The sequence below is a fragment of the Mytilus galloprovincialis genome, chromosome 10 (genome assembly GCF_965363235.1).
Source record: "Mytilus galloprovincialis chromosome 10, xbMytGall1.hap1.1, whole genome shotgun sequence".
Taxonomy (NCBI): Eukaryota; Metazoa; Mollusca; class Bivalvia; order Mytilida; family Mytilidae; genus Mytilus; species Mytilus galloprovincialis.
Window position 1 is genome coordinate 85,649,369 of NC_134847.1, and position 27,934 is coordinate 85,677,302.

The window sequence follows — 27,934 nt, forward strand, 5'->3', positions numbered from 1 at the left end:
TCGTGTGGCAATAATACAGGTCAGTCGATCTACTGAACGATTCTTATCTTGTGACATTATACAGGTCAGTCAGTCTACTGAAAGATTGAAAGTGGAATATTTGATGTTAAAAAAATGTTTAATATAATATATAACTGAATGATCCTTTTGTTGGAAATGAACAAGAATAAATTAGCCAACCACAATATTCTGAAAATCACACAGGATTAAGGATTGATTGGTCAATCTGATTGTTCTTATTGAAACAGGCAGAAAGGCTATGAAAAGATTGTATCAGTGTATATAACAACACGGATGAAGAGAAACGACAAAACGTTAGTGAAGACAAAAGCTAGAAAAAAAGGCTGATCACACAAACTTGTCGAAGTCGATTAGAAACTGACAACGACTTTATAGCATGAAAATACGTCATTGAAACTCATTTTTGAAAGAATGAGTTCCACTTTTATGTTTCAGTTTTAACACTAAGAAGTTTATTTGAACTGATCGCCAAATGCTTCCATTTTGATATATTTAAGTCTGTATTTATCAGGATTATTTCTTAGTTCCTAACTTCCTTGTTCTGTTTTGTACCTTGTTTATCAGACACAACCATCCTGCGAGAGGACAATTTATTGACCCGGCTTGTATTTACAGTACTGATTTACCTAAAGTTCATTTCCTTACGTATCTCTGATAAGAAAAGCCGGAGAGATTATTGACTGATATGTTGGTTATAGGTATGACAAATAATATTTATCTAAAATCGAAAGAATTGTTTAGATACAGGAACTTTTATATCAGTCTTAACTTCTTAAATCAAATTATAAAAATAACCATAATTATGTTAATGACTTACGATATTTCAGACAAAGATAAACTAAATGTATATAAAATTTAGCATGTAAGAACACCTTTAGATTTCTGGAAGATATATTAGTACGTCAATGTTAGCTAAATATTTGACAAGCAAGAACACCAGAATATTGATAATCATACATACGGGATAGGTATGTCATCCCAAATACATGACTAACCTGGCAGTAAGAAGATGTGGTATTATTGCCAATGTGACAGCTCTCCAACAGAGACCAAATGGGTAGAGGTAAACAACTACAGGTCCGCACGGCCTTTAACAATAATTTAAACGCATACCACATAGTCAACTATAAAAGGCCCCAAAATTACTAATACAAAACAATTCAAACGAGAAATTTACGACCTGCAGATTTATGTACAAAACAAAAATCAAAAAACAAATATGATATAAAGCAACAAACGACAGCCATTGCACTATATACTCATGAGTTGGAACAGGCACATACAGAATATGGCGGTGCTAAACATGTGTGAAGGTGCCAACCCTCTCCAATTTGCAAATATATCAATACATGTTTTAATGTATTTCAATCATGTAAATCCATTGTATACCCTTGAAAATGAAAACGATAATATAATTGCATTCGTTTTTCAGTTACTTTGCTGTTGATAAGTGTGGTCAATTCTGAGTTGTGCTCAGACGTCGACAACATACTGTGTAATTTGTTACTCCACAGGGTACCAGATACATGTACCGACTCATGTCTATCTAGGTTCTGTAAACGATCATGTGGGAACTGTGGTATGTATTATATATACAAAAGACTGGTGCTGGGTCTCTAGACCTTATGTAAATCCAATGATTTGTCTTACTTGAATCTATCAAAGTTGAGACAAACTTTATGTTGTGTCAAAAAATGCAGACATTTAAGGCCGTGTTCACACCAAATGCCGTGTACAGTAAACATGTTTACATCCCAGCTCCTTTGTTTTAACAGGGGTGATCTGAGCCGGATCACCCCTATTAGATCACCTGAGTTTGAGTTTCTTTGTTATGCAGGTTTCCTTTGTTCTGTAACATTTTGGCGGGAATGTAAAATCAACTATAAAACTTATAATTAATTATACGGAAAAGACTATTTTTCAAAATTCACTTAGTAAAAATCCAGTCAATGTGCTGGGATTCGAACTCAAGACCTTTAGCATGTTAAGCCACGACACATACCACTAAAAGAGGACAACTGGATACGAACTAACATTAATTTATCATACTTAAAGGAAGCAAGATCTTTTTATAAGTGGGGCGAGTTGGCAGACCTTTATTCAGTGGGCTTTAAACCTTTTTCGTTAATAAGTGAGTTGTCAGACTGATTGTTTAATTTGATGTTACACTTTTTCAAAAGTAGGGCGAGTCGGTAAACAAGAGTGGGGCGATTTTTTTATAAAGTGGCGATATAATGTGGGCCGATTCGCAAGTGGGGCGAGTTGACATTGTTTGATATCTACTCATCGTTTACGGGGGTCATCAAAGGGTATACATCATATAGTAATATATAAAGTATATGGGTCATTTTCAAAAAATGTCGAATTTTGAAATTGAAAAAATGATTAAAAGTTTCTTATTCAAACAACCCTCTACATAAGCAAATCAAAACAAACAGTACTTTAAGAACAACATATTAAAAGATGCAATCTTAATGATGTCAAACAAGAATATGTTGAAACATTTTTTGATCGGTGGTACATTATTTTGTCTATCCTGTTACCATTTTCAAAAGAAATTTTGGGTTATTAAGAAAAGGTTTAGATAAAATGTTAAGCTTGTTTTACGTAGTCAATTAGATGGTTTTCAAGAGAATAAACTTCTATATATATTCATTCTGTAATATAATAGATTATTTGCCCATTTTCCAGGTTGTACTGAAAAATGCCTCTAAAAATTGGTTTTCAAAGGTTGTAAAAATTTCCACCAGTAATGCAAGTCTAAGATATCAATTCATATTGTTCGGCATTTTTTCACCCTTTCAAATAAACCCAACATCAAGTAAATCCCTCATAAGTTAGTTTACTTGTCTCTGTATTTCATTGGTAACAGGAACGTACGTTTCTGATATATCACTATATAAAAGTCTATCCTGTTACCTTTTTGTCTATCCTGTTACCGATATCAGTATTGCACCTGCGAATGCTTAATTAGGAAGATTAAGACGTTATAACCCTATTAAGATGAGTTCAAACAACGAAATATTTTATTCGTTTTGCACCTATATGTTAAGATAAAAAAAATAACGACGTTTTTGTCTACAATTGTCTATCCTGTTACTGTAACCATAGCAACCATAGTAACAGGATAGACATAACAGGATAGACAAATTTCATCGTTTTTGATTGCTGTTGTGAAATAACTACTCCCTTTGGTGAAGTGATTATGTTTTTCTATTGTGAATTTGGTTTCCAACACGTTATTGCACTTTTTACAAGTATACTGTTGGTGTAATTAATCAAAATGGTTGGTAACAGCATAGACATGAAAAAAAGTACGCTCTATTTTTTTCACTAAATGTCTTGAAATTTCTGTTCTCTACACTGTCGTTCAAGAAACGAGGCGTTTTAAATGTAAAGATTACTTTGCACTTTTGATATCAACACTGACTGATTCAATATTCATGTGGAGAATAATTTAACGGCTGATTTAAGTAGCGGTAACAGGAAAGACATGAACCTCCTGTACGCTGATTCAATTTAGTTTGTAGATAATATGTTACATACAATGATAAAGAAGCTACGATTTTTCGTTAGAGTAATATTAAACGTTCTTAAAAAGTCCCTTTTGCAGATATCAAGGCGATCAGAAAATCGCAAAAAAATCATTTGAAATGTGTTTTTCTTACACTGTACGCAGACAAATACCCCCAAAATCGGTCTTAAATCCAGTTTAATCTTATCAAAATAGATGTAAGGTGTGTCTATTATTAATGTTCTGAATCACAAATCTGACAAGCTTTCATTTAAACCATTACAACTGAAATTTCCATTAGAAATAAAAAAATTAGCATGGGTGTACTGAAAATTCGACATTTTTTGAAAATGACCCATATTATAATGGTTGTGTGGCGTTCTAAACTAGATTTTATGAATTTTAAATGTTTTTTCGTCTAATCTAAAACAGCTGGGATGTAAAATAGTTACCCCACTCGGACTTGGTGTGTCAGTGTTAGATCACCATCTGGCCTTCGGCCATCGGGGTGATCTTACGCTGACACACCGCGTCCTTGTGGGATAAGTATTAGATAAAATACAAAGAAAATACAAAGGTAACAAAGAAACAGGTCGGTAACAACCGTTGCCGGATAGTTTTTCTGCACGAGTAGTCCGGTCAAGGTCCGAGGCGATAACCGAGGACCTTGACCTGACTACAAGTGCAGAAAAACTATTCGACTGGTTGTAACCGGCCTGGTTCTTTTGTTACTTTTGTTTTTTATCTGACTTGTACGACGTTTCAAGAAAGTAATGATACTTTTAGCAAGACTAAACATTTGAGAAACTTAGATAGCCATACTGGAGTAAATGTAAGTTATAGTATAAACACATATTTTTTCTTTTCCCTTCAACCGAGATTTTTTTAAGATTTAAGATTTTTTAAATGCAATTTCGTAAAAAAAAGTAATATATTAAAGAAATATTTTAGTGCTATTTAAGTAAGATAACGTTTGATTTTATGAATGAAACGGAAAGCGGAGAGGGGGAGGTCTAATTCATTTTAAATTAAACAGGCTGAGATCTTTATTTTTTATGAAAAATGTAGGATGTGCCATTCCATCCCCCATAAAAAAAAAATCGTAAGAATCGCGCGTTTGTTGCCAAATACATGAATTTAATATTTAGTGGTTGGGGTCGCAGGGGTTGGAACAACTTTTTTTTGGACGATCAATGCATTTAAATGGGGACATAAAGTTGGACCCCCACCCCCCTTTCCCTGTTTTGTCCTGGATTTGGACCTGGATCCGCCACTGATATAAATTCGATAACAATATAAATGTATTAAAAAAATGAATTTCCTACTTCATTAGTGAATGAAATGTTTATGAAAAAATGGATTTTGTCTAAATATACATATTCAGGCATATACTTTGATTTTAAAAAAAAATCATGCTCGTCTCTAGATCTGCAAGTGTTGATCGGGATTAAACACGTGTTAATATATGATCCAATCGCAGCTTACCGCCCAAAATTGATGACATAAGTTGAATGATTTTCTTCTAGATTTGCTGCTTTTTTGGACGTGTATAACATGAACACTTTTTGTTTATAGGATCAATCGTGCATTGGTGAGTTGATAGGGACTTTATCTTTTGATATTAGATTTAATTTTTTTATTTACTTATTTCTTGTCTTATTTTTATTGAAATATACACGTCAGTGTCTTCATTTCTTTACTTTCAGCATTGTCCAAAATTCTATTCATGTCCATATATTGAAGAAAACATTTATTGACCGAATATTTTGCTTCATAAAGGGGGCGGTATTTTCTTTTTTGAGTAATTAACTATTTACTTTTCAACGCCATCACCCAAATGTTTTTGTTAAAATTAGCACTATTAACGGTATTCGGAAAATCAGGAATCATGCAAAACATTAATTTGTCATCTGCTTGACCATAAAAAAAAATTTCTCATAAAATTTGGGAACAAAATATCTATTTTAGGAGAAAACTATACCCCATCCCCCTTTTGAAGTTAAATGTCTAATCCCTTAGTGTACTGATATGAAAAGTATTTAACTGGAAATATTTGAAAAAAGATATTGATGCTAACGTAAATATGTTGTTCAATAAAAATACAGGAAATAAGTCGGTGAACCAAAAAATTCAAATCCAATTGAAAGTTAAAGTGCCCATGACCTCACTGATCATGCACGAGTGATACTATTTATAAAAACTGTCCGTGTAACAACAAAAAAGAGTTAGTGTATCGCCTAAAAAGAGTCCGTGTAACACCCGTTAATGTACTGGGGCCATATGCATAAAACATCTTAACTTAAGGACTCCTTAAACTTAGATTTCACTAAGAATTTCCTTAGTTAAGTAAAATTCTTAAGCGGTATGCATAAACTTACTTAAGTCTTCACTTAACTAAGGAATACTTAAATCGGAACCTTTCTCTAATTACCGTATGATATATATATACTAGCTCATCACATGTACTCATCCGTGTAAAAGTTTGTTAAGATTATTTAAGTTTATCGATCAATGCATGCTTTTCTTTTAAAGAACTGATATTGGTTTGTAAATTAATTCAATAGAACGTATAAGCATAGTATAATGATGAACAATTGGCGCATATAAGACAACGCTTTCTAAGGTTATTTTGACGGGAAAGCATTGGAAGAAAAATATTTCGGTAATCAAAGACTTTCCTCTACTTAATCTTTAATCATCTTTTAATGGGTGTAATATTTTCTGGATACAACAATATGTTTTAAACTCTTACAAAACATGATCAAAGTTTCAGTGGCGTAGCACAAGACTAAGGCATTGTAAGCAAATCATTTTACAAAACACTTTTTTCAATAAAATGTTTACTAATAGTTCAGCTTATTATGCGCTCACATCTCCCTTTCCAGGCCCCTTGCTTACATTTGCTTATGGTTTGAAAAAAAATCTATTTTGATGTGAAATTAACATTTTTGTCGAGTCTTCGACTTTAGTCGAAAAAGCGAGACTAAGCGATCCTACATTCCGTCGGCGTCGTCGTCGGCGGCGTCCACAAATATTCACTCTGTGGTTAAAGTTTTTGAAATTTTAATAACTTTCTTAAACTATACTGAATTTCTACCAAACTTGGACAGAAGCTTGTTTATGATCATAAGAAAGTATCCAGAAGTAAATTTTGTAAAAATAAAATTCCATTTTTTCCGTATTTTACTTATAAATGGACTTAGTTTTTCTGCGAGGAAACATTACATTCACTCTGTGGTTAAAGTTTTTAAAATTTTAATAACTTTCATAGCTATCCTTGATTTGTACCAAACTTGGACAAAAGCTTGTTTGTGATCATAAGATAGTATCAAGAAGAAAATTTTGTAAAAATAAATTTCCACTTTTCCATATTTTACTTATAAATGGACTTAGTTTTTCTGCGAGGAAACATTACATTCACTCTGTGGTTAAAGTTTTTAAAATTTTAATAACTTTCATAAACTATCCTTGATTTGTACCAAACTTGGACAGAAGCTTGTTTATGAACATAAGATAGTATCAAGAAGAAAATTTTGTAAAAATAAATTTCCACTTTTCCGTATTTTACTTATATTGAAGTTATAAATGGACTTAGTTTTTTTGCCAGAAACAAAACATTCACTCTGTGGTTTAAGTTTTTAAAATTTTTATAATGTTCTTAAACTATCCTGGATTTCTACCAAACTTAGACAAGAGCTTGTTTCTGATCATAAGATATTATTCAGAAGTATATTTTGTAAAAAAAAAAATCGCTTTTTCCGTATTTTACTTATAAATGGACTTAGTTTTTCTTCCAGTTAACATTACATACAGTCTGCAGTTAAAGTTTATAAAACATTTATTAGATTAATAAACTATCCTGGATCTTTTTACCAAACTTGGAAGCTTCTTTCAATCAAAAGACAGTATCGAGAGGGAAATTTTTATTAATGTTTTTCCTCGTTTTTGTTGAGTCTGCGATTAACAGCAAAAGTAGGCGAGACACTGGGTTCCGTGGAACCCTTACGAATTTTTATCACTTCAAGTCCCTTTTACAACAAACAAAAAGGGGGAGGGTAGATTTTCCCACAGGAATCCATTATATACAAACTAGGGCATTTTTCAAACTTTGAGTCCTACAATATTTACTAAAACAAATTATTACAGTAAGTTTATTCTCAACATCTTAACGTACTTAGCAATATTTTCGAAACCGTAATATATCTCATTGAATATATAAGGAAATATAAAAAAATAATTTGATACGAGTAAGGTATCATAAATACCTTATATGATCTTATATAAACTTCGAATTCAATGGGGTGTAGCAGTGGGGACTTCTGACTGCCGAAACAGTGATTCCATAAACAATCAACTTATTGTTTCAACAAAATGGAGGTCCATTTCAACCCCACCCCACCCCACCCCCTCTCACCCCTTTTATGAAAGAAATCCGTAGGTCTTAAAACTTTTCGATTTTGTCCCTGTAAGTGAAAAAAAGTAGGGTATGCCCTACATCTTTAAAATAAAACTAAACTGAAAATTCAAATGACCCCCTCCACCCCTCCCTAATTAAAAAAAAACAACCCCCCCCCACACACACATGATATAAAAAATGTGGTTTTGCATGCCCTCTCTTCATTCCTTAATTCTGTTTGAACTTACGGTTACGAATGATATCCGCGCGGCGTATTTTAAAAACTACGCACTGCTAACATGGATAATGCACTCATGTATACCCTGCAGAATGTCGAGGCGAATGGTCTACGGTATATATAGCATGACAGTGCCATTAAGTTCTGCACAAATATATACTATTAACAAAAGAATCAGCGGGAACAATAGCTGTTTTCTTTTCTATGAATTTGTATTGTAGCGGATCGGCCTGTCGATCATTATAAATTCCGGAAAACACTTCATGCAGTTCCGCGAGAAATTATTGCCCCCTCCCATGAATCGGTATTGAGCTTTTACTCTAAACATTTGAAGTTTTCTCAACAAGCAACAACAATTACCCGTATTCTGAAACGTCTGTGAAAACCGCAATAATGACAATTGACGTAAATTTTGTATATTTTGTTACATAACGTTAAAATCGTATGTGGGGACATTGTATCGGACATTATAGTTTTAACCGATATCTCGTATTTTAGATTAAATTTATGAGAATTTACTATCAAAATAGAGATAACTTTTTGTACTTTTTTCCCTTATATTTTATTTTATGTAGCGAATAGCACTGTATTAAATAAATATCACGAAAAAACAGAAAAACGTAACCCTACGTCAATTGGGTTTGAAGGGGACAAATTGTCGGACATTGATATTCGACTCGAATAAAAAGAATTTGTTATTAAAATCCCTGATTATTGCATGAGGCGAAAGTGTGAGCTTTGTACAAAATACTAGTATAATAATTATTTACTTACGACATGGTGATTGCTTTGGTGTCCCTTTTTAATTGGACAATTTAGAAAAATGACGGCAATTTTTTTAGCATGGGACACATAATTTGTATCATCTAGATCCTTTTTTCTCGAAATTCGTCTTTTCAAAGAAAAAAACGACATTACATCATCGACCAATTATGTCGTTCTTGTTCTAGACAGACTTCTATATCGTTTGGTGGAATCTTTTATATGTTTTTACAATATTCCGAATTTCCCAAAACTTAAAGTGTAACGCGGGACAATGAAATAATATTAAAAAATGAAGGTTTAATTGATTTTTACTTAATGAAAAAAGTCTGTTACTTATACAAAATTGCAATATTCTTAAAGTAGAATTTAAAAGCTTTAAAATGATATATAACACTTTAGAAGATCACTTTTAATGTTTATTAATTAATGACATGAATGTGTCTTGTCCGCGATTTCACTAAAATAACACCAGTATCGTGCGACGTTTCTATACACACGAGATATGGGAAATAGTATATAACTAACCACTGTTATCTCTTGATTTGTTGATTATACGTGATTTGAAGAAAATCGTTGATATTTAGCAGTTTCCTTAGTATAAGTAGTTTTATGCATACCACTTAAGTTTTGTGGGCGTGACTTAAAACAACTAAGATTTTACTGAGGAAATACTTAGTTTAAGATTTTTTATGCATACCACTTAGATAAAAAGGGCGGAGTTTCCTTAATTTAAGTGTTTACTAAGGAAAATCTTAACTTAAGTAGCTTTATGCATACGGGCCCTGTTTTTCTATGGCTGTGCGGGGGGTAAAGTCGTACAACTATTAAGTAATCTAAACGCAATTGCGCTCCCATTGATAAAACTCAATGTTTACATGCAGTTAAATCATGTTCTGTCTATACATGTATTTATAGGTTAGACAATACTTGGTCATGTTTTATGAAGATTTAAGCCCAATGCGAAGCCGAGGGCTTAAATCTTCATAAAACATGACCAAGTATTGTCTGGCCAATTTAGAACATATTCACATTTTCGAGTGACCTTACAAAACACAGGATCTGTTTTATGCATCGTATTGATCTGATGAGTTTAGCGACTTTGATAACAGGGTTGAGGGCTTGCAAACTTTTTCCCTGCCAATTCTGTATGTGCATGTCTCATAACATACACTTATTCAGTGGTTGTCGTTTGTTGCTGTATATCATGTTTGTTTATAGGTGTTGTGCAATCTTTAGTGTTTTGTTTTGTCGATAGTTGAAGTGTTTTTGTTGTTTTGCCTGTGCATGGCCATAGTGTCGTCTTTTTGTATTGCCTTTTTTTTTTATTGTCGACTTTCAATCTTCTCCCTCTTTAAAGGTACAATAAAAACGGTCCAAACAATGAGGTCTGTATCTTGTTATAAGAATCTTTAAGCGTATCAAATAACAACATGTAAATATTAACGATTATATCTGTATACAAACTATGATCATGAGTACTAGTTTGTGATTAACGCACGTTCATGTCAGTGTAGAACATGCGCATCATTAAAACTAGCGATTCAAGGTTTTAATTTTCATTTAAAACATTTACAATTTAGTATTACAGCACAACCCATGTACAGTTTACATATAATAATAACCCCAATTACTTTATTTAATGATAGATGTAGGACTTGTTGATGAACTGATTGATTGGTGGTGTTTAACATCACTGTAAGCACTCTTGGTTTAATTGCGATGATGAGTGTTTATTGGTGTAGAAGCTGGCGTGCCAGAATACATGTAGAACCACCGGGTCTGGGCAGGAAAATTATCAAACAGAGTCAATTGTGACGCGCTGGTTCGAACTAAACAACTGTTTTCCTCTACTCATACCGCGAGACCACGACAGTTTGTATGATATGCAAACAAATAACTAAAAATACTTATAAAATTTATTTGTATTTTTCTTCTTCTTTTGTAGGTTTTTGTTTACTATTGTTTTTCTGTTCAACAGTATAATAGTCCTAGTATGTACTATGCATTATGACTTTTCCAATATTCAATATGTACATGTACTTATAACAATACTTTGACGATTATAATATATTTGTCTGTTTTCTTTTGAAGCCCTGAAATGTTATGATTGTACTGATATCAATGATCCGGGTAACTGTACCAGCTTTAAGACATGTTCCAGCAATGATGAGGTAATTAGTCACGTGTTATCTTCTAACATCAGATAAGATGCTGTTTCTTTTGTCTCTTCGTTGTGATTAAAAAGAGAAGGAATTCAATGAGACATCACCCCAACAATAAAACAACGTTATGACTTTATGTTACAAAATGTATGTTAAGCAGGATAGTAAAATAGAGAATCTTACTTAAATATGTGTTTTGTTTTTTTTTATTTTCTTATTTATATGACTCATGATGAATTCCTTTTAAGAAAAACAATGCTTTACCACTAGTAATTTTTGTTGTTTGGTGTGAGCCTACTAGGCTACGTGTTGAAGATCGTACATTGACTTTTAATGGTTTTCTTTTATAATTGTGACTTGGATGGAGAGTTGTCCCATTGGCACTCATACCACATCTTCCTATATCGATTAAACCAGTTAAAATACATGATTTTCGTTTATTTCGAGAAAAAATTCGACACCAATGAAGTATGCTTATCTAAGAGCACCTTGATATTTTGAATGAAACAAAACATTTTCAACGTTCAAGTTAAAACTGAATCTGCTATTGAAATTATGATATGTCTTTTATTTTCGTAGCTTAGTTAGTGGTTAACCTTTTGGTAGTAAGACAAAAAAAAATCATTGCGTGTTTTAATTTTATGAAATTTTTACTTAAGAGGGAAAAAGAGATGTTTGTTCATGCACATTACTAGTTTGACTCAACTACACAGTCGCGCTACCTCAACCATGTTTTTGGTTTATCTTTGTGTGTACGTTTATTCTATTTCGGAGGGTGTATGTGATAGGCTTGTTATCTGCTCTTTGGTCGGGTTTTGTTCACGGGGAACAGAAAATGTGAATGAGTATTTCCTTTTGTCCAATCTTTTAAAGATTTGTTATAAAACAGTTTTTCTTATGTTTCTCATTATATTTATAATGTACAATAAAACTTAAAATTATATTACAGTACTGTTTCAGTGCCCAGTCATTTACTAACGATTTACATCAGGCTTTTCGTCTCGGTTGCAGTACTAAAGATGTAAGTGTTACTATCATTTCCAATTATGTCAATTATTTGGTAAGAATAGAATAATACACAAAAGAAAAGAAAATATTGATATGGCGGAAGAATATATAAAGAACGTTTTGCACGAAAGGAGTAGGTTCAGTAAGACCCCTTTTTGGCCCCAAAATATAGCAGTTTTACAAAAGTATGAAAATGTAATCTTTTAGCTATTTACTGGAAAGTAGAATGCTTCTGCTACATAAATATGGGTTCTTTTTGACAAAACAATGCACATATATGGTACTAGCATCATTAAGTCATGCTAAATTACTGAAATCTTCACAATTTGAGCATTTTAGTTAAATTTTAAACGGTTTCCGTCTAAAATGGAAGTGGCCGCATTCGTGTTCATTCATAATATTGAAATGTAAGTTGTATTTGATGATAATACATAACATATATAAAGGTTGAGGATGAACACAGATGCGGCCACTTTCATTTTTGACAAAAATCTTTTGAAAAAGGACGTTTCTTTGCATATTTGATAGATTTTTCATATTTAAGCTTGAATCGGAGCGTTTTTAATTACTAAATCACTTAAAATTCTTTACAAAAACCATTTAAATAGACACTTAAGTGTTTAAAAAGTGTCCAACATCTTTCGTTCGATGAACGTGAAATTTGAGGCCAAAATCGGCCCTTACCGGACCTACTCCTTTGAATGCCTACTCAAATCCAATATATAAGACAATCGAATTATTACAGGAGAGTATCCAATATGCACTTGCACTGCACTATTATTAGAGTAGTAGAATATAATGATATACAAATGGATGAAAATTACATATTCGCGTAACTATCTTATACAAATATTAATATAAAACATAACAAAATTAATAACTGATTTGTATCACTACAATATAATATAGGGTTATTGCATGAATATTGGGGAATATTGTCCTGAGTAGAATTTTATATTGCACGAGCTTGCGATATATGTTCTACGAGGGACAATATTCCCCAATATTCATGCAATAGCCCTTTTATTGTTTAGCAATACAATATAAGAAAGTAAAAATTAGTTTAAACTAAGATTTTGTCGATGAAGACGTCATGAATTTTAAAGATTTATTGCACTAGTGGAATATTGGAATTTATTGCACGCTAACTTTTGGTTATTTCTGTGGGAAACATTATATTGCTATGCAATAATAATTATTACAATGAGGTTGAATTCCCTGTCATTTATTCATTATCCATGCACAAACTTGTCTCAGTAAAACATATATCTATTTATAGAGATGTGATTGGTTTTCTGAGACAAGTGCTTGTGACCATTCACGAGAACTTGCGGTCATTTGATTTTCAGTACTTCAGTACTATGATTGGATTAGTTATCTATATATTTATATCGTATGTAATACCGCAGTCCCACTAGGCAACGATTGCACTACCGTCTGTGATAAAAATGCAAATTTTGATGATCGTAGTACGATCGTGTAGATCGCAGTATGGTCGTATCACGGTCGCAGTGAGGTCTTCAAGATCTGATGAGCGTGGCCAACTTTGAACATGTTCAAAACAATCGTTGTGCGGTCGTGGCAAAATCAAGTTGTAGTAGAAGAGCAGTGAGAGCGCACTAAGGTCGTAGTAAGATCGCAAAGGTCGCTGTACCATCGTGACGAGAACGTAGCGAAAGCGTGATTCTATTCGGAGAGACTGCGATACGATCTCGCAGCGACGTTAATACGACCTCACTACGACCACCACGTTCTCACCACTACCCGTCTACGCTACCGATACGACTATATCACGCTGTTCACGACCATAGTACGATTCTAGCACGTTTTTACCGTCCTCACCACGCTCTTCTTACGACCTGACTATGTTCATACTACGACCTTCATTCTCATTGTCATTTTCACATAAAACATATTGAATCTCTTCAGGTTTTGTTTGTCTGTATGTAATTAGGACTTCTTGTCTATTTTCTCTAACGGCTCAACCATTCTTCTTGTTTTTATATAGATTAGACCGTTGTTTTTCCCGTTTGAATGGTTTTACACTAGTAATTTTTGGGGCCCTTTATAGCTTGCTGTTCGATGTGAGCGAAGGCTCCGTGTTGAAGGCCGTACATTGTCCTATAATGGTTTACTTTTATGTGTTACTAAGATGGAGAGTTGTCTCATTGGCACTCGTACCACATATTCCTATATATTTTGCCACATCTGTCATCGCTGCTATCGTTCACTAAAATATCGTCATTTGAGCTTTATGGACCAGCAATATGTTGAAATTTAGGTTGGATTGGTCGGTCAGACATCTCTGCTTGATCAGAATTTGTTATTATCAGAGTTCTCTCTGGCTCTAAATCAACCCCTTCCACCACGCCCACGTGTTTTTGTAGATTGTGGTGGCATGACAGTATTGTTTCCGAGAAATATACATATTAATCAGAAATAGAAGGAATGGGGCTGTATTGATATGGAACACGTATTGACGTTATTGCTTAGAACGTAGTAAGATCGCGGTTTGAACGTAGTATAATCGTGGTAAGAACGTGCTATAATCGCAGTAGAAGCGTGAACATATCGTGTTGCAATCGGATAAATCGTTGTATGGTCGTAGTAAGAACGTGATGATCGTAGAAAATCTTGATAAGCGTAGTAAGGTCGCAGAATAAGCGCGGTGAGAACGTGGTATAATCGTAGCAGAATCGTTGTAAAAGCGTAATGAGGACGTAGTAGCATCGTGAAAGCAACGATAATTTTGCGATCGTGGTCTAGTGGGACTGGGGCTTTTTAAGAAGAGCTATAATTTGTTATAATAGATATACTAGTAATTGACGTTAAATCCTAAGCAGGTAAACACTCAATGTAAACAAACTAGAGACCTGCAAGTCAGTGATTGTAAACAAAATAGAGACCTGTAAGTCAGTGATTGCAAACTGATTGTAAACAAACAAGAGACCTGTAAGTCAGTGATTGTAAACAAACTAGAGACCTGTAAGTCAGTGATTGTCGTTGGTTGTTATTTGGTATATAATTATTTTGTTCGTTTATTGATTAGTCACAAAAAGGGCCGTTGGTTGTTTTCGTATGAATTGTTTCACATTTAGAATCGATGGAGCCTTTATTTGCGTAGTATACGGGGTGTTGCTGATTGTTGAAAACCTCCGTTGATGTGTTATTGCTTTTAAAATCTACGTCATTTAAAATAATTGGATATTTACCACGTTGTCATTCATACTTCCAATCAAGTATAAGAACCCATATAGACGACATATTTAGTTTTTTTCTTATTTTTGTCGTGAATAATGAATAAACATATAGCATATTCTTTTAGACTTGTGAACAGTTTGCCAGTTCGCAAGACAAGAGAGTAAATTTTGATGCAGGTTGTTGTAACCATGATAAATGTAACAACAAACCACCATCTTTATTAAATTCGACGCCATTACCAACACCTAACCCAATAGGTATGTACATAGGTAACGCATAACGACAAATACCAACACCTAACTCAATAGGTATGTACATAGGTAACGCATAACGACAAATACCAACACCTAACTCAATAGGTATGTACATAGGTAACGCATAACGACAAATACCAACACCTAACTCAATAGGTATGTACATAGGTAACGCATAACGACAAATACCAACACCTAACCCAATAGGTATGTACATAGGTTAACGCATAACGACAAATACCAAACCCTAACTCAATAGGTATGTACATAGGTTAACGCATAACGACAAATACCAACACCTAACTCAATAGGTATGTACATAGGTTAACGCATAACGACAAATACCAAACCCTAACCCGATCAGTATATACCCACACCAGAGTAAGTACAAAGACTGAAATAGAAATAATTAGAAATAAAAAATAATAGTAAACAGAGCAATAAATCAAGCTAGAGGTACAAGATATAGACTGGATAAGGAAAACAAAATTTTAGGACAATATCAGGATAACAACAGATTCAAAATGTCCAACATTTTTATAAATATTAATAATTTCAAAACTGCAAAACTGTTTCCTGGTGAAGATAAATGAAAAAAGCGCTTTTACAACGTGTTATTTCATTTTCAGACTTGGTCGATACCTCTGCTGACATATCCAAGTAAAACAAACAGACTAATGTCAGATGCTAAAAACAACCACCTGTGAATTAAAACAAATACTCATATACTGCATATCTACACATGTACAAAAGCATATTTTTGTAACTGTAATGTAAAGATATAAGTTAAACTAAGTATATAATTATATGACAGCTAATTCATATTATTGTCAAATTAATGATAACATGAAGTTAATGATATTAAATGTCTTCTATCAAGTCTCAATAACTTATTCATTATTTATATAAAACAGTGCCTACTTCCGGTAGTGATTTCTGCGTCAACACAGACGAAGACACGTGTCAAAGATTTGCTCTGCTGTACCCTAATCCATGTCAGTACGACTGCGTCAAAGCATTGTGTCCCCACATGTGTCAGCAATGTTGTAAGTAATGTAGTTATATATATTTATGCCAATATCAAACATTGTCAAGCACTATGCCCGCATGAATAACAACTTATATGAATGATTTTTTCAGCAACTCATATATTTCCGTACGAATGCTCCAAAAGACGAAGAGGTTGAGTGTGTCAAGAATGTTGAAAATTACATATTTATATGTTTCAATATGGCTACATATTTTGAAGATTGACCTTATTGACCAGAACTAAGGATTTTTTTTATTAAGGCTTTGGTGAGTATAACGACGGACGAGGAACGAAGATCCATTATTATGCCCAATTTATGGGCATTATGTTTTCTGGTTTGTGCGTTCGTCCGTTCGTCCGTCTGTCTGTCCCGCTTTAGGTTAAAGTTTTTGGTCGATGTAGTTTTTGATGAAGTTGAGTCCAATCAACTTGAAACTTAGTACACATGTTTCCTGTAATATGATCTTTCTAATTGTAATGCTAAATTAGAGATTTTCTCCCATTTTCACGGGCCACTGAACATAGAAAATGATAGTGCGGATGGGGCATCCGTGTACTGGCGACACATTGTTTTTTGTTATCTATAAACAGGTTTTAAGTCAGCGCCCGTAAGATAAAGGTCACGAAATAAATTGTCAAAACATCAATTGAGTTTTTCTTTAGTTTATTTATAATTGTGTCCCAATATGAAAGAAAGTCGTAAAACTGATACACACGGGTAAACAAGGATAAACAAAATATAAATAGGTTCAAAGTTTATGTTTACATTCCTATATTTATATCTATGTTTATTCTTTTAGTCTATTGTCTTAACTGCGATGGAATTTCAAACCCAAATCAATGTCAACAGATAACCGTCTGTGGTAATGGATCAGTAAGTATACAATACCTCATTTTATTAACCAACTTACTACAATATGTATAGAAATGCCCATGCATTATAAAAGGAAAATTTCGACATCTGGTCATTATGAACGGAGAAATTGCTACAGCCAGTCATTACGAGATCTCAGTCATGCATTACGAAATCACAGTCATGCATTATGAACAGTTGAAACGGGACATCGATTAAAACAAAATGTCGTTTATTTCTGTAAATAAGTGTGACATTTTTTTATTCTTTTTTAAACTTAATATCATAAAAATAAGTTTAATAAATGATGTTCAGTAACATTGTTTTGTAACGACTTGAAACGGAAATATTTCACAGCCTTTTTCGAGAACGATTTTCGATTATTATCACTGTTTCATTTCCGTTGTTCAATCCTCAGAATGCAGACTTTACTGTCTGATTAATTCTTCCCAGCTACTTTTTATTTGCTAGATGAAATGAATTTTAATAGCATAAAATTAAGTACTTGGATGACAAATCAGAAATTACATCTGACAGTCACAATGTTGACTAAAATTCCATGCGAAATTGAATGCGAAAAGACAAGTTGAAGTTCAGCTATGAAATTCCTGTATCTTCTTCACGGTAAGTTTTTTACTCTTTGTTTAATCGAAGAATAAAACCATTTAATAAAAATTTTATGAAACGGGCTTTTCTGTATTGGTCCTGTTGTAGTTTGTGGATAGCTGTATAATTTTGGATCCGAGACTCGAAGACTGTTCTTGAATGAAGTTGCCTTTATAGTTGGTTAATAAAAGTATCAATATATGGACTTTTTCATATTGGCCCTGTAACATGCCCTTGATATTAATAATGGCCTCGGACAGTTGTAATGGCCCTCGGCGTTGCCTCAGGGCCATTACAACCATCCTTGGCCATTATTAACACCTTGGGCATGTTACAGGGCCAATATGAAAAAGTCCATACATTAATACTATAGTAATAAGGGCATATGACGATATCGGCTGCAGACGTCATATTGCCTTACGTCGTAACTAAAATCCTCTCCCCTTTCATGAATGAGACCTACCGACTGTTTATCGGATTTGTTATAACATAAGCAATACGACGGGTGGAGAAGGATCTGTTTATCCTTCCGGAGCATCTGATATCACCATTAATATTTGGTAGGGTTCGTGTTGCTTATTCTTTAGTTTTCTATGTTGTATCATGCGTTCTATTGTTTGTTTGTTTGTCTTCTGTCATTTTTAGACAGGCGTTGTCAGTTTATTTTCGATTTATGAGTTTGACTGTCCCTCTGGTATCTTTCCTCCCTCTTTTACATAACTCAACTCATTACACTTCATGAGTACACATTTAAATTAATCTAAATAAATAAATAGTTGAAGGTTCAACAACAAAGCTTTTAAACGTTCATTTCAAATATTGTATTTTTTCTAATTTTTAATGACTAGAAAAACAAAGGGTTATGGGGTATCCATGAATGACATATATTCATGTATATGTTACAGTGAATTTGTATAATCAGGGATTATGTAGATTATGTATAATCACTGGTTAGTTTAGGGATTATATATAATCACTAAAACTTTCAGGGATTATGTATAATCACTAGAAAAAACGTCAGGGATTATACAGAATAACTGAAATGATACTAGAATATATAACATATTGAAATATTGATATATATATACATATATATATATCATAATAATAACCTTAATATTGTAAAACGTTAGGCATAATTTATTAATATGAAAGACACAAAAATATTGAAATGTTATACACAAAATAATCAAATGATAAGCACAATATGATAAAATGATAAGCAAAATATATATGGAATAATTGATGTCTTGTTTTTAATACTGATTTTATCAGTAATAATATCAAGCGAGCCCTTTTTGATATGGACTGTATTAGTATTAATAATACCAAGCGAGCCCACACGGGCGGGTTGATGAAGTCAGTATGAAAATATTAAATTGCATAATGATTATTCATTTTATCGTATTGTTTTAAGAAATTGTTTTTAGGTTGAGAATATGAAGTAATTTAAAATGAAATTGTCATTAAAACTATTTCTATGCGTACAGTTGTTTTGATAAATGTTAATGTTATGTATAATATTTTAATATTAAACATTTTATTTACAAACTAAATTTGGGTGGCATTGACTATTACACATTTGCCCTGATTTTCTACAGGCATATCTATCAAATTCACATCTGTTTTTACCACGATATCAACATTAAAAAAACCTTGTCCTCCACATCAAATAAGATTTTATGGCACGTCTCAGAGAAATAGAGTTTTCAGCACAAACATCTGAAGGTACAAATTGTACCAATGAAGGGTAATCAGCAACCTCAAACTGATTTCTTGTATTAAAGATCCGAGCAGGATTCTATGCTATATAGCAAGGCGATATCCTTCTTCAGCCTTTTCGTGAATATTGACCATTAGTTTTTTGGGATCTCCCTTTCCTGAAACCAAGGATTTGTATAGTAAGACTATACAAATCCTTGCTGGAACCACTTGTGTAATTGGTTTGAGATATCATCTTTGAAGCTTTTAATTATTGATAATCCCTGAAATCATATTAGGGAAGTTGTAGAATAATAATTAAAATTATCAGTGATTATATAAAATCACTGGTCATTTTCAGGGAATCTATATAATCACTAATGTTTTTAGTGATTCTACATAATCCCTGATTATACAAATTCACTGTAACATATATACGTATATCTAACAACACATTAAAAGGATATTACCTTAATTGTTTATATTAATCATACACGTATGATATATCTTTTATTATTATATTGAACTTTATTCGTTAAAGGTTTGCTATGGATACGAGAAACTAAATAATGATCTACAGATTGTTGCAGAATTAGGTTGTATGGATTCTCAGGTATATATTTTATGAAATCGATCGCAAAATCATGTTATTGATAATGACGAAGCAGAGTTCTAACCACTAATAAATAGTAGATATATGATGTGTACTTTTTAAACAATGACTTTTTTTTTAATTCAGTTGAACTGTAATATATCATACGATCTTTACATTAGGTATACTGGACTTCAACATTCGTATACCTCCCCGTACATTTCTATTAAATATAACAACGCTTTTGGTGTAACCTCACGACACGCTAGAGTCGATATTGTTTAATGATGTCATTTAAGCCGATTTACCGTCGGTCAACGGATGTTCTTCTTCTATGAGATCGAGGTCGAAATTTGTTTATACAGAATTAATCCTAAAATTGCGATTCTATAACTGATCATATTCCAACGTTTCATTGAATTGCCGTTTTCGATATTTAAAACTCTACTAGTCCGGCAGCTACACGCGCATTTCAGACGAATTGGGCAAATCCTGCTACAAGCATGAAATCTGGCACCTTCCTCAACTATTACTCTTTGATTACAGATAGGGAGGCATTTAAACAAAATGTCTCACTACCGGTAAAATTCAAAATGGGGGACATCATACTTAAATCAGCCCAATATCGAAGGCTAGTATGTGAATAGGTGTTAATATCATGCTACTATCATAATATTCAGTACAAACATTTTTTTTACTACTTTTGGATATATTATATAGATTAGATGTCTTACAAAACCATTCTTCCGGTAAAATCCAACATGGCGGACATTGTTCTAACATAAGCTTATTTTTTAGGGAGGGTAATTGAAGTGTGTTTTAACGTATTGCTACTATCATTACATTGTGCAGGAACCTTTCTTCATGCTTCTCATGGATACAATGTATAAGACGTATATCTTTAAAACCCTTACTTTAGGTAATATCCTAAAATGGCGGACATAGAAATATCAATTTATTATTTAAATATTCAACTTTTTCAGCATGTAAGGAAAATGTTGTTTTTTGTGCTGGTCATTAAACTTTTGGCTTTAAGTTATTCCCAAAACCACTAATTCTATTCTGTTGTAAATGTTTAAATACAAAGTTGACACCTCTGGTAAAAAATATGGCGTAAAGTCCTCAATCCATATCTTCGGTGTAGTGTGTCTTATGCAGCGAAACACGAACTAAAGAATGTACTTAGGTGAGGTTAGGTGAAAAATAATAAATCAAGAATTTAAAATTGATACTTTAACCTGGTAGAGCATCTATTAAGGATAAAGATAAGCTAAAAGTATTGATAGGTCATGGACCTCCTTTTCGAGATATTTGAGATTTAAAATATGGCGGGAAAAGGCTAACTCGGACTTTTACCTTATATTTGCATAGGTATTATTTTTGTCTCAAAACGGAAAAAAGAAAATCAAGAATCTTCTTTATAAATTTTGGTAAATGACCTTTCATGAGCTATTAAGTCAAATATGAAAAAATAAATGGGTGTTATCGGGCAAAATATTTTACATCGATTGTATGGAAAAATACCAAGGAGTCCGAACATTTTACACACATTCCAAAACCTCACCTAAGTACATCCAACGAGTCATGATTCGAACAGTCGTTACTGTTGATGCCATCTCAATTGTTTTTCACAAAGCCGCCGTACTATCATGACTATACTGATTATTTTAGTTGTTAAACAGTTCCTGCCTTAAAACATTCATTTGTTGAAAAGGGACGGATGAACGACATTCTTTCTATCAAGATATAGATAGATGTGGTGTGAGTGCCAATGAGACAACTCTCCATCCAAATAACAATTTATAAAAGTAAACCATTATAGGTCAATGTACGGCCTTCAACACGGAGCATAGGAAGATGTGGTGTGAGTGCCAATGAGACAACTCTCCATCCAAATAACAATTTATAAAAGTAAACCATTATCGGTCAATGTACGGCCTTTAACACGGAGCCTAGGAAGATGTGGTGTGAGTGCCAATGAGACAACTCTCCATCCAAATAACAATTTATAAAAGTAAACCATTATAGGTCAATGTACGGCCTTCAACACGGAGCCTTGCATTGATATTATGACACAATAGAGACATTAATGTTTCCTCTATTTCCAAGATACATGATGCGCAGATTGTCTTCGTTTTCCTTTCTTGGAGAATCTGTTTGCAAACAAAACAGTATTTATTGAGTAATTAAAACTCAATTAATGCCTGACATTGATTTATATAACTTTATGTCGATTTCTGTTTAAGCAATGTTCGATTTTGATGTCACCTGCGAATCACCCATTCAACCAGTTTGGAAGAAAACGAGACTTTGGTTTGATTGGTGGATGTTGTACTGGTGACCGCTGTAATCTTCATCCAAACGGGGTTCCAGTTGTAACTACAACACCTCTACCTACTACAGCGACTCCTACCACTACTGTTACAGTGCCTAATCATACAGTTCCTGTTAATAGTATGTATACTAACTATATTTTAATATTCAAGTGGCGCCTGCTTATAGATTATGTATTTCTCAGATAATTGCAGTTCCTGTCATAATTTCCTTGATAGATGATTGGTTCTTACATGGAAGCTTTTAAAACCAGGGTTCCAAGTTGTGGCAATAGCATGAAATCTTGCAACTAGTCAAAACTGGAAGGATCAAATGTCAACTTGGTTCCTTGATTTGTGAAAAATTACTGTTACTATTTAGTCTGTTTTGGTGATATCCATATGACGTGGCTCTGTACTTATATATCCCGTCATTTTGTTATTGTTCTATGTTAAATATTTTGTATTCTTTTCTTTTATTTTTACTAATGTACATTGTCTATATGCTTTTTTGTTTCTTTGTTACATATGACGTGACTCTACTTATACATCCTGCAATTGTGTTATTGTGCTAAAGTAAAACAAATATTTCTTGTCTTTCATTTTTGTTAATGTGCTTTTTAGCTCACCTGTCCCGAAGGGACAAGTGAGCTTATGCCATCACTTGGCGTCCGTCGTCGTCCGTCGTCTGTCGTCGTAAACTATTTCAAGAATCTTCTCCTCTGAAACTACTGGGCCAAATGCTTTCAAACTTTAACTGAATGTTCCTTAGGGTATCTAATTTATAAATTGTATCCGAAGTTTTGATCTATCAACAAACATGGTCGCCATTGCTAAAAATAGAACATAGGGGTCAAATGCAGTTTTTGGCTTATAACTCAAAAACCAAAGCATTTAGAGCAAATCTGACAGGGGTAATATTGTTTATCAGGTCAAGATCTATCTGCCCTGAAATTTTCAGATGAATCAGACAACCTGTTGTTGGGTTACTGCCCCTGAATTGGTAATTTTAAAGAAATTTTGCTGTTTTTGGTTATTATCTTGAATATTGTTATAGATAGAGATAAACTGTAAACAGCAATAATGTTCAGCAAAGTAAGATTTACAAATAAGTCAACATGACGGAAATGGTCAGTTGACCCCTTTAGGAGTTATTGCCCTTTATAGTCAATTTTTAACCATTTTTCGTAAATCTTAGTAATCTTTTACAAAAATCTTCTCCTCTGAAACTACTGGGCCAAATACTTCCAAACTTTAACTGAATGTTCCTTAGGGTATCTAGTTTGTAAATTGTATCCGAAGTTATGATCTATCAACAAACATGGTCGCCATTGCTAAAAATAGAACATAGGGGTCAAATGCAGTTTTTGGCTTATAACTCAAAAACTAAAGCATTTAGAGCAAATCTGACGTTGGGTAATATTGTTTATCAGGTCAAGATCTATCTGCCCTGAAATTTTCAGATGAATCAGACAACCTGTTGTTGGGTTGCTGCCCCTGAATTGATAATTTTAAGGAAATTTTGCTGTTTTTGTTTATTATCTTGAATATAATTATAGATAGAAATAAACTGTAAACAGCAATAATGTTCAGCAAAGTAAGATCTTCAATTAAGTCAATTTGACCAAAATTGTCAATTGACCCCTTAAGGAGTTATTGCCCTTTAAAGACTTTTTTCACAATTTGTTCATCATGTTAACTTACTTTAAAAAATCTTCTCCTTTGAAACTGCTGTATCAATTTCAGCCAAACTTAGGCTAAATGAGTTTCAGAGTATCTAGTATAAATTTTATATTTTATTTCCTTGTATGTCAAGAAACATAGCTCCTATGGCTAAAATAGAACATAGGAGAAAATGATTATTTTTTTTGGCTTTTGAAGAAAATAGGACGATCCAAAAAACATTTAAATAAATTGAAAAGCCAAAATAATCATTGATGAGAGATTTAACCAAAATAATTAAGGTGAGCGATTCAGGCTCTTGAGAGCCTCTTGTTCTATGTTCCCATTTGTGTTTCTTTGATACATATTTGTTTGTCAGATTATAACACAGTGTTGACTGTTGTACTCCTATTTTTGGACATTTTTATCTATACACACGGAAAAAAGTATTGCAACACCTTGATTTTTTAAAACTTGAAAAATCAGCCTATTTTTTTTGATAAAATATAATAAAATATTTGCATAAAATTATTGAAACATAGTTTATGATAACATTGGCAATGAAACGAACAAAACATGTTTGAAAAAAAAAATGATTTATTTAACCACAATTCTAATAACAAAATGAAGTGTTTTTTGTACAAAATAATGCATTTTACAACTTTTACTTTAGTCGAACTTTACAATGTCAGAAATTTCAAAATTAATCTTCAGATGACTGTTCACATCATGGTTGATCGTTATACGCCAAAGAATTAGTACTTTGTGCGCAGCTTCCATTCATCCATTCAAACGGATAACCGCATCTAAACGTCTTCTGATTCCTGCCATAAATCGACTAACTTATTGCTAAGGTAGCAGCAACCATTTCTGATGAAGAGCATTGTTTATTTCATGATGTGTTTGAACTGGGGTGTCCTTTCGCGCACTTTCCGCCCAATAGTTTCCCATATATGCTCGATATGGTTCAAATCCGGCCTACGATCGGGCCAAGGAAGATGAACCGAATTCCATTGGAACAATGGATCTTCCTCCACGATGCTAATTTCGAACTTTGGCGAGCTCTACACTACATTTGATACGGAAAACTGTGTGTCTGTTCGTAAGGAAAGGTCTCCGAAATGGTCTTACCGCACGATAACCAGTAGCGATGAGTCGATCTTGAACAGTTCTTGTTAAAAGGCTCCTGTATGCCCACCACTCTCTTTTTAGGATTGTATTGTATGCAATGGGTTTCCTTCTGCCCAACCTTCATTATGCTTGATTTTCCCTAGCAAATGGTATAGGGGGTCTTCGTTATCTCGGAAGGTCTTTAACATCGTTTATTGCCTGATTTTTATTCTCAAAACGACTTATAGTGGAATGGTGATGACCAACAATACGTACAATTGTTACAGCGACATCCCTACTTCTCTCATGCTGATAAACTGCCATCTTGCTGCAGTTAAGAGTTGTCGAGGACCCATTACAAGGTGTCAATCACATAACTTTAAAAACTTGGTTATTTAAAGTGTTGAAAACAATGAGGATAAAAACATCTGTTTTGCTGTTTACGGGTACAGTAGCTGCATGTGCAGATAAGAACTTACCGAGTGGATATTTATTGATTAAACTCAGGTGATACTTAAATAATGTTTAATTAGTTCTATTTTACCAAATTATATCACAAAAAAATAAAGAGTGTTTTTTTATTTCAATTTCAATTTGGTGTTGCAATACTTTTTTCCATGTGTATATTACATGTATTATGTCTGCTGGGTTTTTTTCACACACCGTTGACAATGTAATGGAATTTTATGCGACTATGACACAAGTGAGAGGTTTATCTAGCTATATAACCAGGTCTTATCTTATTTTTAACATAAAAAATGCCAGTACCAAGTCATGAATATGACATTTGTTGTCCGTTCATTTGATGTGTTTGAGCGTTTGTTTTGCCATTTGATTAGGGACTTTCCGTTTTGAATTTCCTCGACGATCCGACGATATTTTTTGTTATTTTACTTGTTTCAGTATGAATGATATATTCCACTTGTCCACACTCTCTGCTACCTTGAATTTGAACTCTTTGTTTTAATACGATTGTTTTATTGCAGACTGTACGAGCTATGTCTATCGGGACTGTCCTCTTGGTTTTGTTCCACATGGACATTACTGTTACAACATAGGAAATCTAACATTAAACAAACAACAAGCTGAGGTATGCTAGTATCTAAAATGGTAAACTATCATATCAATAATTTAAATTTCCTGAATATGATATCAAATTTTTTCTGCTGGATCTGGTCCTTAAGTTCAAAATTTTGATATAAAAAGGAAGATGTGGTATGATTGCCATTGAGACAACTCTTCACAAGAAACCAAAATGACGCTGAACAACTATATTAAACCAACTTTGCCTTTGATTTCATATCTTGTTCTTTATAAACAAATGTATGGAAGTGGTGAAAACGAAACGCCAATATATTTATGTTGCAATTATCCATACCTAATAATATGAACAGCTAACTGTTTGGATTAAATTATACTGTATCTACTGCTCTAGTGACATTGTGTGGCGTTATCTTGTAAATAACAATCAGCATCTATGATTTCAGGATTATTGCTATCAGAGATGTGCTAGTTTAGTCAAATTCTCGGATAAAACGGAGATCTTAGAAGTATTCTCATATTTCCAGCATAAAAATCATGGTGAGTGTGTTTCGTCTCCTGGGCGTTTGTTTAGAGGATACATTTCATTAATTTTTTTCTCAATAAGCAGATATTTTGCTCCTAAAATAGAAAAGGCAACGTTAACTTATATGAATAATACAGGAGACTAGCAGACGTGATATCACATTCAATAAAGGCGAAAGAAATAATTCGGACATTCAAAACGATTACCAAAATTCATTTCATCATATTTGGATTCAATATATGGCACTGATTTGTTTATTACCGAACAGTTAATTTTAAAGAAGTTCCGTGAATCCTTATTCTATCTACATATGTGTAAATACATTAGTTTTGGAAAGAGGATTTCTATTACACACCTGCAATAATTTTTTTTATTCTTTGCACACATAAATCTTTATATAAATAAAATATTTTATTTATAGAGGCGTACACGTCACTTACAAGAGATATAAAGCACCAGTATTGGTACTGGGAAAGCGACGATACTATAGTGTCCAGTCAGCTGTTAGAGAATGATTTCCAGTTAACACAGGACTCGTGTGCTGTTGCCTACATTACGTTTTCTGTTGGGATACATTCACATTCAGTCTATACCTATGGACTAAGTCCAGTATCGTGTGCACATAATGCAGTTCCAATGTGTTATATTCGGAGGTCTACATAGTGTCCTTTTAAACTTGTGCCAATTCACTTGTTAGCGTACTTACATTACAACTGTCTCTAAATTGAGATTGCATTATAATGTTTATTAGAATGTTATTAAATCTTTAAACTATATCGACTCCGAGGTCTTATTTGTTATGTCGAATTTGAACATAATGAACCGACGAATGTTGTGTGTTAAAATGGTAAATAAACTCATCATAGATACCAGGACTAAATTTTGTATATACGACAGACGCGAGTTTCGTCTAAAAAAGACTCATCAGTGACGCTCGAATCC

At 33.2% G+C, this 27,934-nt stretch overlaps 1 protein-coding gene across 1 annotated transcript; it reads left to right on the forward strand.

The window, feature by feature from the left end:
- The first annotated feature begins 634 nt into the window (after positions 1 to 634).
- Positions 635 to 27,766, forward strand: LOC143048677 (uncharacterized). The gene is made up of 12 exons (XM_076222483.1): positions 635 to 719; positions 1,454 to 1,600; positions 11,026 to 11,105; positions 12,046 to 12,117; positions 15,430 to 15,562; positions 16,474 to 16,605; positions 17,390 to 17,463; positions 20,291 to 20,362; positions 22,588 to 22,795; positions 26,412 to 26,515; positions 26,913 to 27,006; positions 27,414 to 27,766. The coding sequence occupies exons 1-12, from the start codon at positions 707 to 709 to the stop codon at positions 27,653 to 27,655; spliced, it is 1,371 nt and encodes a 456-aa protein (XP_076078598.1). The 5' UTR covers positions 635 to 706; the 3' UTR covers positions 27,656 to 27,766.
- Positions 27,767 to 27,934: the final 168 nt, after the last annotated feature.

Bases quoted from the DNA above. Each gene is read 5' to 3' on its own strand.
- LOC143048677 (XM_076222483.1), top strand. The intron at 11,106-12,045 runs GTAATTAGTCAC...ATTATATTACAG, and splicing joins CATGTTCCAGCAATGATGAG to TACTGTTTCAGTGCCCAGTC. The intron at 20,363-22,587 runs GTATATATTTTA...TTTCTGTTTAAG, and splicing joins TAGGTTGTATGGATTCTCAG to CAATGTTCGATTTTGATGTC.